Source organism: Convolutriloba macropyga, chromosome 6 (assembly GCF_964194025.1).
Source record: "Convolutriloba macropyga chromosome 6, txConMacr16.3, whole genome shotgun sequence".
Classification (NCBI taxonomy): domain Eukaryota; kingdom Metazoa; phylum Xenacoelomorpha; order Acoela; family Convolutidae; genus Convolutriloba; species Convolutriloba macropyga.
The window spans coordinates 1,755,385-1,767,971 of NC_134473.1; the positions used below are offsets into that span (position 1 = coordinate 1,755,385).

General features: G+C 36.0%; 1 protein-coding gene across 1 annotated transcript; it reads right to left on the minus strand.

Moving 5' to 3' along the window:
• Nucleotides 1–4,800: 4,800 nt before the first annotated feature.
• On the minus strand, nt 4,801–12,340 carry LOC142340687 (uncharacterized). The gene is made up of 5 exons (XM_075391380.1): nt 12,197–12,340; nt 11,355–11,493; nt 8,994–9,151; nt 6,162–6,319; nt 4,801–5,186 (listed from the first exon to the last, which is right to left on the minus strand). The coding sequence occupies exons 1-5, from the start codon at nt 12,252–12,254 to the stop codon at nt 4,845–4,847; spliced, it is 855 nt and encodes a 284-aa protein (XP_075247495.1). The 5' UTR covers nt 12,255–12,340; the 3' UTR covers nt 4,801–4,844.
• Between the last annotated feature and the right edge of the window lie 247 nt (nt 12,341–12,587).

Below are 12,587 nucleotides of genomic sequence, written 5' to 3' on the forward strand. Positions count from 1 at the left end.
ACCATAATTAATCTAGTTAGTGGTTTCGTGTTCTAATTATTGGTGTTATGACTTCGATGTACGAGTTTTCATAACTTTTTAAAAAAATTTTTGGATCTCTTTTTTTTAATTCTGGTTCCTTTTGGAATCTTAACACATCATCCTAATAATGATAGTTTCCTGGGCTTATAGATGACTACGATCAGTTGATCATACAAAAAAATTTCAGAGAAAAGCTTATGGTTTAAACGGCTTAGACAATCCTCGCGCATTTTCCTACCATTTTTTTTGGTTTTTGCCTGTGTTTTTTGTTGTTTTCATAATTAATGAATTTTGTATTGTCTTATTGATGAGTTATGAAAGTCAAACATCCCATCTTTTTGTTATCTCACCGAATCATAATTTAGCGTATTTATTAGCTCCCGTTGAAGGCTATTGAATTTAATGGCGTTGTTACTACGGTTTTTCTCAAAAAAAATGTCGTTGTTTTAATGTGTTTGTTCATGTTTGTTGATTTAGTGCAATCAATGTGTTAAAACAAAGAATCCCATTGCTGTTAGAAATTAATTGAAGTTGGAAAAAATTTAACTGAAAAGTTCATTTTTTTATGGCTTCGACACTTTCCTCGCTCAACTTTTTTTGAATTTGCTGTGTTAGCCTGTTTTTTGTTCCTTAGGTAGCCGTAAAAAGCTGAACGGTCTCGTAAGCTTGTAACTGAGGATTGATTGAATAATGTAACCCAAAGAAGACTGTTTATAGCGATTAGCCTTCAAGTTTATAATATTATACAGTTTTGAGATTTCAAGGAATTTTCAATTTTTTCAGTTTTTGTTGTTGTTGTTTTCGTTAACTTGTAAAGTGTTCTCATCATTGAGAGGTCGCATGTATTTTAAAAGTGAACAGGTTTACTGATATTATGAAGTATCTACTGTTTTGTTTGTTGGAACATGTGTTTTCATAAAAAGTTATGTGAGTGGTGTATTTATGTTTCTTTTTCTCTTCCTTCAGTACAATCGCGAAAAAAGAGATCCGAAAGATTTTCAAATGTGGCCAAAGTGAAACTGTTTATACAATCATTTTACATTTAGCTGAATTAGTATAAATGGAAATTGAAATAAAAATACATAATATTCAGATAATGGCTAATGATTTTAATGGCTTCACTAATTTGTGTTTTCGCAATGTTTGTAGTTTTTCTGCATCTATAGTCGGTTCCAATGGCTAAGTCTAACCTATTGGTCTCATTATGGTCCTATTGGTTTCATTATGACTCTTTGGTAAAATTATCGAGAAAAAATTGGTTGAAAGCTATTGATTTTTGAGACTTAAAATTATTCGGTTTAAAAAATGGGGATTGAATTTTGAAATTCGCATAAATAATATTTTTGTAGAAATTTTGCCTAGTCTCATTAAGAAAAAATTTCGTCTGCTGTGTAGTTAAGAGGAATTAAATTCGTGTAGCTAGGATTTTGTCTAATTGTAATTTGACCTTGTAACTAGGTGCTTTTAAAATTAGTTATTGAGTTTTTGACGCGAAACATTTGTTTTTGCTTTTTTGTAGTTGTGTTGTTTTTCTCGTAGTCTTTTCAATGCAGATATCGTTGTAATGAGGCATGAACTTATTTAATAAAATTTTTAGTTTGGTTTTGTAATGGTTTTTCATGAACTCAAACATCTACTTTTGATTATCGCTTCGTCAAAAATGTAAGTCAAAAGGGTCGGAACATCCTGTGCGAACGCACATTAACGAGCCTCCTTGTTTATAGTAATAAATTGTTAAATTAAAGTATAATAAAGTTAATTAACAGAGTCGAGATTTTCAGTTAAGACTGAGGACTTTTTTGAACGCACGCACGCACGCACGCACGCACGCACGCACGCACGCACGAACGCACGCACGCACGAACGCACGCACGCACGCACGCACGCACGCACACACACACACACATAAAAACACAACGCACCAAGTACTTACGGTTGGGTCATAGTCAGCAGAAATACTCAACAATTCTGCGACATAGAAGAGCCCTTATCTATTAGCTACACCAACTTCATTCAGCCCCTCAGACCAGCTTACTTTTTGTCATAGTCGAGTTGAAGTCACCACAAATTTCTTGAACGTTTTTGGCACCCTAAGCCTCCGCCACAAATACAAGTTTTTTTTATTTTTGCTTTCTGATCTCTCTTTACTGTCCACGACCAGAAAAAAATAGTGTAATAAATTGTCTTGCTTCGCAAAGAAAAACCGAGGCCCTTTGTTGTACGACAGTCTTGCTCCGACTTTTCTGAAACCCAAATGATGGAAAATATTGATTCTGAATTTTTTCTGTCGACCCTAGTTCTTCATAATAACTTGAACCAATCATATCCCATCTTGGTCTGGAAGGGTCTTTCTAAACGGAGCACATGAACGCTACAGTTTTTTGAACGTGCCAGGCTTTGGATCATAGAAGATTTTGGCCTTCGTTGTTAATTTTAAAACCAAAAACGATGTGAATGTGTGTTTTCATAAGTTATTTTGAGCGAGGATCTCGAAATAGGTATACTCAGATATTTTTAACTGCATTTTTTTGAAATTGGGTTTTTATCGACAACAGTAGAAGACGCTAGACTTAAGACTGAAACTGCCGCTGGATCATATACTTTTAGGCAACTGTTCCAGCATAACCTCTCAAAGCACAAATCTCAAAATACCACAGAATACGGCTTAAATCTGTGCTCGGTCAATTTTCAAACAATTTTGTCTCACTCGACAGGGGCCACAAAAATGCTATGTGCAAACGGCCACTCATACCCTGGTTTCAGTAGATATCAGCAGTGGTACATGATATTAAAACAGAAAAAAGTTTTAGTCTGATTCAGCAATTTTTAAGAGTTCGACTCTTGACAGAGTAAATTTATATTAGAATTCAATTTTCTGAGGAATGCCTACAGAATTTTTGGTTTTTGCTTTTTCTCAGTGATCAAACAAAAAGCCATGAACTGATTCGAAGTTTTCGAAACAACTTTGAAATCTTGTGGTACATTTCGTTCTGACACATACGATCAGCATTTTTCCGACAAAACTGCAAATTGTTGGCCGTTTCAAGACCATAGCCAGTAATTATCATCTAATTACAGGTGATACAAGTAAATCTACATATATCCTAACAAAAAAGTAAGAGAATTCAGCAAATGCTAGGATTTTTGCCAGATTTCTAAAACTTTTGCCGATAAATAACATCAATTTTTTTCTGGTTTTGCATTTCATAAGGCTATGCTGCTTTAGATTTAATGTTTCAACCATCAATGAGATGACCAAGTTTCCGAACCCCCAATCCACCCCAACCCCATCCCTTTCCCAACCCACACACCCGGGTCAAGGTTTGGCAGTGAATTTTCGTAAGAAATGCGGTGAAATGCGGTGACAAAAAATAATTTTCACCGCGTAGTTCTTACATCTTTTTGCGGTGAAAGTGGTGAATCGCGGTGAATTATTATTTTCACCGCGTTCTCAGTATTATTACAAAAAAGAATGGTCCCACACGGGTTCGAACCTCTGACGTCCTGCAATCCTTCAACTGCTTATTCCACTGCGGCAACTGTCACTTACTTTCTTGATATTTCTTGAGAATTCAGACCAGATTGAGTAAACGTTGCAAAGCAAATGCGGTGAATTTTTGTAAGAAATGCGGTGAACTTTCGCGTTGAATTTTTGTAAGATATGCGGTGAAAAGTGGTGAATTATTTTTTTTTCACCGCATTCACCGCATTCAACGCATTTCTTACATTAATTGGCCACAAAAGTCGATGCGGTGAAATTTTGTAAGAAATGCGGTGAACTTCGTGGTGAATTTTGGTAAGAAATGCGGTGAAATGCTGTGAAATATTTATTTTTACCGCATTCATCGCAATCACCGCATTTCTTACCAAAATTCACCGCGTTCACCGCATTTCTTACAAAAATTTACCCAAACACCTCGACCCGGGTACCCAGTACCTCTACCCCCACTCCTATTCATATATAACATGTTTTTATTCTAATTATCATCCTAATTTTGCGCTGTTGTGATGAAAAAACCAACACGGTGTTGTATTTTGAAACCCAGCAGCAACAGATTCGATCCTTGGAGAAGATCCGAGCCCACCATCTGATCATCCACTGCCTGAATGACCCTCTTGGCAGGTACTCTCACTATTTATCTATTTATTCTTAGACTGGCCATTATAGTCAAATAACTGCTGTTAATACAGGTCATAGTGCTTTCAGACTTTTTTTGCCTGATTTTGTATCGTTCCATAGTAAAAAGTGACGTTCCGGGTCGAGGTTTCTTGGTGATTTTTTTGCGTTGAATGCTGATGAAGAAATGCGTTGAATGCCGTGAATTTTTGTAAGAAATGCGGTGATTACGGTGAATGCAGTGAAAAAAATAATAATTCACCGCTAAATTAACCACTTTTCTTACAAAATTCACTGCATTTGTTTTCCAACGTTTTTAAAATCTGCTTTGAATTCACAAAGAAATATCATAGAAATATATCATGGTGCAGTGGAATAAGAAGTTGTAGGCATGCAATGGGTGGGAGGTTTGAACCCCTGTCCGGGAATTCGTTTGGTAAGAATTCCGTTGAATGCAGTGAAAACAAATAGTTCACCGCAAAAAGATCTAAGAATTACCGCTTTTCTTACGAAAATTCACCGCCAATCTTCGAACCTGGATGGCCGTATCGCAAAAGCAATTCCACTTTTCGTGACATTGCTATTAAATTTTTTAAAACATTTTAGTAACAAAATTCCACAAATCAACAAAAAAAATTGTAAACTTTTTACCCCTGCAGCGAACAATTCATCAGTTTGAACAAATAATAATATTATAAATTGCCGGCTATTGATGAAAACCATCAAAAAGTTCACTTCTATTAGTTGTTGTATTGTTTTCTCTCAACAATCTTCTGCTCATTTCATTCTGATGGAAAACTTTCTTCTTCTGAAGTGGAAATTCCCTACAAATCCAAGACTGTGCCACACATACAACGTGTTTTTTGAACCAATCAAACGTCAATTCATTTCTGATTCCAGCGTAGGAGAAAAAGACGATGTTCTCCTCGTTACCATGGGGTGGGAAAATAAAAGGGGTGTGGGTTACAGATCCAGATAAATGCAGCTCTCCTTGACCGAAACCAAGTCGGACAATTATGTTTGCACAAATTTTTGGGTCGTAGTAGGCCTAAAACAGATAAATGTTGAAAAAGTTATCTCTGATGGCTACCCAGGTCGAGGTGCCAGACCGAAAGCCGATATGTCAAGAACGTCCCAGACGAAACATGTCTTTTTCCACACCGTCCCAGACGGAAAGTACCTATGTCCAGGCTTTCGGTCAATCAAAATCGCCTGTCCAAATTTTCGTGCATTCAAAGTTGCCTACCCGTGTTGAGGAATTTTGTTTTTACTTGTATGAAGTCGTTTTTAATCGTTTTTTAGACAAAAGCGATCAAAGCCCTTACGTGGTAATCGTCGTTTTGTTCATTACTTCTTTTTGTTATTTATGTAAGAAATTATCGTGTTTTCATCGTTAAAACGAAGAAAACGACGACAAAACGACGAAAAAGACGATTTCCTACAAAAAGATTGTCGTTTTTTGTCGTTGTCCTCAACACGGGTAGTTCGAGACTTTTGTGCGTTCATTCGTGTTTCCAGACCGCGTAATTTTGAACGCACGACACCCCATTGTGAGTTTATTTCGGTCTGGACATATCGACTTTCGGCCTGGGACCTCAACCTGGGTACATTACGAAATACCCAATGACATTATACTCAATTAATTCCCTTTGATCAGTTCGTTCAATTTATCCCATTCCGATTTATCAATTTGGTATTTTAAATGTGTTTTATCTTACTTAGCTGCCAATATATAGGTAACGTACTCTTGCTATATATTTTGTTAGAAAAGGGATCCAAGAATTGTGATGAATCAAATTTATTCAAAAACACGCAAAATTTTACTCAAATTTGTCCTGAAAACTAAGAGCATTTCAAAAGTTTTGCTTAGCTAGTTTCTATCAGCGCATTTTTTCTAAAATTTTTGCTAATTTAAAATTTTGCTCGCAGAAAAAGGTGTCTAAAAAGATTGATATCTGAACCCAGGAAGTATGACACAAACCAATTTCAGATTTGGGTTCTGCTAATTATGCTTTTGATGTACCTTGATAATATTGAGGCGTTTGAGACTGTGACCTGAAGATGTGAGGGTCGTGGCTGAAAAGTCTGTTACTCTGTTATAGTACTGCTGAGGGGAGAGACCATTGTCATATCCGAACAGGAGGTAAGTGTTGCCTTGATATCTGCAGCATTTTCCAAATTCTAAATAGTTGTGTTAGTAATTCTTCTTTCCCTATTTCGTAGTGGTCTTAATTCAAGTGGATTTCTTATACTCTGACACAGGTAAGCATTTTACCCTGTAAGCAGGGTGTAGTTACAAAGCAACCGAGGATTATGATCAGACGTCTTCTAGACATTAATTAATCAGACTATGATTCGCGATGCTGCAAAATTTCAAGCCCATTTATCGATTTAATCAGACTATCATTCGATTTTTTTCGGTTTTATGAAACGAATTAGGGCGATTTAGAACAATTTTGCGGGTCTATGGTTCGATTAAGTCAGATTTTGATTCGTTGATGCCAGATCATGAGTCCAAATAGTGCGACCAAAAAGTTTGGTTCAGACCGTGCATCTATCGTCTGGGAGGGGGTACCCCCCAGACAAAAAAATTGTCCAATCATATTTCGACCACCTCGCCTCGGGTGACCTCTGATCAGAGCTCGTGCTAGACAAAATTATATCTTAATCACCAGATCGTTGCGGGGAATTGTTCAAACATTTGGGAACATGCTTTGTATACAGCAAATAGATTGGGATCGCCGGACGAGGTGACACCGCCTTTCAACACAGAAAAAAACAAAACAAATTAGCTCTGAATGACGTAAAATTAGGTGATTTTCGGCTTCAAATGTGGTCAGAAGATAATCGTTGTGACGACTTGGTACATCTTTTCAAATATGAACTATAAGCAAGAATCTTCAGATCTTATCAGACTTCTTTAATAAGGAGCTATCGTTGTCGTTTTTCGAGGGCAACCCGAATAAGCAACTGGCTAATAATAGAAACCGGGGCATTGAGCAGCCGAGTGAAGAGGCCCAAATTTTTGTGTTATTTCTATTGAGGAAAGATTGGTATGAAATATTGAAATTATGGTTCATAACCGATCATCGATGTTATTATCAATTAATTTCGAATAAGTTGGGCCACTCTGAAAGAACAAAAGACGGATTCAAAGGTTCGCTCGCGTTCCATATTTGCATGCATTATTGCCTCTCTTGAGACATCGTGATTGCTGACCTGCAAATTGTTGTAACATAGAATAGTTGAGATAGCTTGCTGAAAGCTACAGATAACCCAGCAGGCTGGAAACGTCTGCTATCATTAAAAATTGCGACTAAATTTTTTAAGGAGTGTCTCAGAAAAAGCCACAAACAATTATAATGCAATGAACGGAATAGAATGCCAATTTGGCTAAATTTACGGACGTATGTTTTAAGCTGTCTGTCTTGGTAGTACGGTTAAATCTTTTTTGAGCGTACGGTTTAAGCTTTTTGCTGCCAACAGAGCGAAACCCCACTTCTCTGCCGCATTTGCGATAAGGTTCGGTTGCGATGAGGAAGTGACGGTAACTTCCGTTGTTGCTGGCTGACCCGCATTCTTTACAGGTTAAATTTTGTCTGTAATTGTTTTCGGGTACTAAAATCCTCTGCTCGCAGACGAGATGGTGACAAATGTGCGCTCGAGCAGGCTGTCACTTGTCTGTCTTGTATTCAACCATTAGGAGCAATAGTATCACACTATCCATGGAATGACGCGCCAGGGTCGCCCAGTGCTTCCTGAGTCCCAAATTTACACAATAGAAATTTTCTCTCCTTCTCGTGCACATTAAAACCCAATAAGTTTTTTAGAGCAATTATCATTCGGAGATATGTTAAAACCACGAACTGGACTGGGGGCTGCGGATTTTGGTGAAAAAGAGATAGTAAACGAGTTTTTTCTCTACTATACTGGAATTATACTTGCTTAGCAGAAAGACCTCCAGCTAACCAAATCTGACCATAGAAAAGCTGTCAATTTAAAGATTTTTGAACAGATATTTCGTCCAACTCACCAACAAAAGCTTGGTGATCGCTTCAAAATTCAGATTAAAGGTAGTGCCATATTCAAACGCAAAAAATTCTGGTCATTTTATTATTCCAACATTCAAAATTGTCATCAAACATGGCTTTTGCAAAAGGAAAAATTTGGCGAGACTTGCTTAGAATTCGGAAAGTTCGGCCTAGGTGCTCATATTTGGATTGGATTATCGGGATCATTGTCAATTTTTTGCTACGAATCAGATCTTAGACTCTCTATTGGAGAGAAAGGCAAAAATATCTCGCCGCATAAATTGGAGTGATCTACTCAAAAATCAAATTAAAACGAGATCGGAGCTTTAACTCGTCAAGGATTTGAAATCATGGAATTTCAGGCAAATAGTGCATATGGTGAATCCTAATTACGGTCAGAGGAATTTGTTCATCCAGAAAAGGGCAGACCAGTTACAAAAATTAACTAAACCCAGTAGGACTAACAGAATGGCTGTTTCTTCGAGAGCAACGAAAAATGGATAAAAACAAACTTCGGCTGAAACTTATATTAATCCTAAATCAATAATGGCGTAGGGTTCATTAGAAATTCAATTATTTTTTCTATTTGTCAGAGAAACCTTCTGAGACCTATTTCAGTCATTAAAATTGGGCAAAAGTACCTCGATACCTTCGCAATTTTTTTCGTCAGCCTCTGTCTCGGGTCGTATAGTCATCGAATAAATTACAAAACACTTGAAATTTCAAACCGGTTTCACGAAAATAACTGAACGTCAAAAACTCTCTAAGGAGACTAATGTGGGTTTTGCTTAGGCATCTGGCAACAATTTGATGTTCAAACATACCTGCTCCGTAATGCTGAGAAAACGAGAACCAATTTATTTTTCTGTGAATGGGTCCAATCAGCTCCCAGAAGTCCAGGAGGTCAGAATCCCGTCTGGCATTAACTCTGGCTTTTGGGTTTTTGGGTCTTCCAAAGTATCCAATCAGGCAAAAGTGAAAGCTGCCAAACAAAAAAGCTTTAAATCTATCGAACATTTTCAAAGTAGCTTTCAATTTATCAAAGTCAATGTTCTTTTATCTTGAAAAGCTCTTGGCGTACCCGGGTTTACAAAATTTTTATTCATAGAACTTTCATATTACAGACCTTTGACATCATAAATCAAAAAGTTCATAAGATATTGCTAAAACAATACCTTTGCTATAAATGAAAGTTCCTTGAATAAATTTTTTTCATTTCAAATATTTACGCTGATTTTTATTACCCACACCCTCTTAATCTTTATTGGTCTGTATATTTAGAGAAGTTTTTACTGGGTTTAGTTCCTGTAAATAGCGTTTGTATTTTTTTTTGGGTGCATTTCTCATCATAGAAACAAACTATCGTTTTTACTTCTTTGCTTAATCCTGAAGATCAATCATCTGAATTCTTTGATTTCGTGCTCCAATTGAAAAAGACAATTCCACTGTTTTCACACCCTTTTCAACCCAGTATTTAATGAGAAAACGTGAATAAAAACAAATATTTTTAAGAACAGTGTAGACCTTATACAGCTCATTAAAAACAGATTTTGATCATTGTTTGTAAAAGATTTTGATAATGCATTAAATAGCTCTGTCTTAAATTTAATAAAAAATTCGACGCTATTCTGGGAAAAATTAGTTTTCTCATTCAAAACACATTTGCTCCGTTGCTTATTCTGCTCATTTTGATTAATTTTGGGAGAAACCGTTGAACGTTCATCTTATATTCCGCTCTTTTTTGCCTCCAATTGAGATCAATTATGTCTTTTTATACCAACACGAGCCAACTATTAGCTATTAGAGTGTTCGGAAATCCGTTTCCTTCCTGTTCAATCAGTTCAAGCAACATGTAAAAATTTTGAAGTACTCTTTCTGTTTTTTGAAAATTCAGAAAATTTCCCCTAAAATAAATGTATGTAATTTTTTTTTCCTTGACAAAAAATAAGACATACAATTTGCAATGTTCTGTATTATGATATAAATCTCTTAGTCTGGTTGTTTTTGGTGTGAAAACTGATTTCATTTGAACGGTATCTTATTGCCGGTTTCCTGAAAAATAGACAATATCTTCTGCAATCTCTAAACAAATGTTATTGGCCCTCATGCACAAACGATCTAAAAATAGAAAAGCAATCATTTTTTGCAAAAACTATTTGTTCTTTGAAATGGCCCACGCCAAAAAATTATAATTAAAAAACCTTATGTCTTAAGACAATAATGAAAATACGATCAGCGAACTTGGCACCTTAGAATTAAAACTTGCAATATTTTCCTCCTAATGAGCTTTTCCTGCCAAACTGTACCTAATAAACATTCCAGAAGATTTGAAGAAGCTCAATTAGCTAGTTAATTTTGATAAAAAAATTAATTGCTAATTTTGCTACATTTTTTGTGCTAATCACCAGTGTTATCACCAGCTACTAAAACACGTACATCAACCAGTGTTAAGCTCACAAAATTTTCCATCAAAGAAGACCTATATGATGCATACTGAGTACAGACCGGTTACTAAGCACTTTTTTAGAAAAAAAGAAAGAGTTTGTTGTGGCTGGTGTTCTGGTGATGGTATGGTGGTGGTGCTAGGGGAATTTCCTAGTGTGCGTGCATGTGTGCGGGAGAAAAAGAACTTTTAAATTTTTAATTTGTTTTGTTAAATTGTATTTTTGATGTGCTTACAAATGGTACTTCAACTCTTATCCTTCTGGAAAGCAAAGAAAAGAGTTTTAAATGGAAAAAAAACAACTATTGCCTATAAAACAAAATTCTGTCTATAGTGAACGTCAAATCAAAAGTAAGTTAGCATCCCCAACTTTCACGAAGTAAAATTTCAATTTTTGAGGCAACATTATTGAGGCAATTTTTATGAAAACTTTCTTTTTGCTGTGCAACTAAGATGGAGCTCAACATCTTTTCATTGGGATTTCTGGTAAGTAAAGCGCTGCTTTTTATCTGAACCTCATAAGTAGACGAGAGGACTAGTGTATGGGATCAATGGTGTTAAAATTGTTTTCGAAAATTGATTATATTTTGGTGCGATATTGCCTTATAAATTGATTTTTATTGCGTGAAAATAGGGGGTGTTAACTTACTTTTGATGTTCAGTACAGAACTGGAATAAAACCCCGATATCCTCCGATAAAAAAAATCTGTTTTTGACGCCTTATGTGAGGACAAATAAGTACCTGAATTTGGAACATATGTATCCTGTTTCATCTTGCTCTTGGCTGGTGGGTATTTGGAAAATGAGAGTGTTTGACCCCTCTATCAAAATCCCCCCATCATTTTTCTCTTCAGTCCCAAGTATACACTGATTTAGCAGAACTGGAAAGAATAAATCGAGTGAAGTGATCATTTCTCGGCTGTATTTGAGAGAAACTTTAAGCTCACCAAACTAAAGTGACATTTATTAATAGCCTCTAATTTAGGAGATCTAATCTTCATCATCAATCACGAGTTTTTATTCTTACCTGGCCAAAAGGGGGGAGAATAGAAACATACTTTTCATGTGTTGAAAATTGAAATGGACTGATTAAATTTGATTCATTAAATGTTGGCCTGCTATCTTGATAAACATAGTTATGTTAACGAATTTGATTGTCAATTCCTAGACATTAAAAATTTTATCCTACTGGCTCTCCTCGACAACCCCCCCCCCCACCTGGATTGATTGTGACCATATATAAATGATAATACTACTTTATAATGGCGTACATTAATTGTAATATGGATAGTCGCATCAAGACCATTATCAGAGTGCAAAAGAATCGCATTATTTTGTTCACTTAGCATAAGGAAAATATATATTTGGTTCACGCGCTAAAATGGGCTTAAAATTTGGTTTTTCCCATTAAAGCCCCCCCCCCCCCCCCATTGAATACACCATAATGGGAGGTTATATAGGTTCGGGTGGGAGGGAGGGGGCAATAACACATGGAATGGGGCATAATGGGAAAACCCAAAAAATTTCTTGCTATGATATAGGTGAGTTTAAATCAATCGAACACATAAAGAAAGAAATATTTACCTGAAGTCAAAACAAAAAGGAACAACCCTCTGAAATTTATAACCGAAACAACTGCCATTTCCAAAATTCACCAACTCAATATTACTTCAAATGAAGTTCAAATGTCTGGATTAAGTTCACTTTTATTTGATTGTTTGTCGCTATGTCAACAATGTTGTTTGACATTTAACAACAGCCCAAACAACTTCTCAGCAGAAAATAATCAAAATGTTGTTTAAGTAATGAAATACTGAATGGGGCTAACTTAATTGATTTAAGTTTTGATCTAGCGGTATTTGTATTGATGAAAAAGGTGTTTCTCAATATCGTCTTTGCGAATGAAAAAGTGTTTCGTTATAGGTCAACTTTCGCTAATTAGGCTAAGCTAAGATCAGCTACGTTACTCAACTAT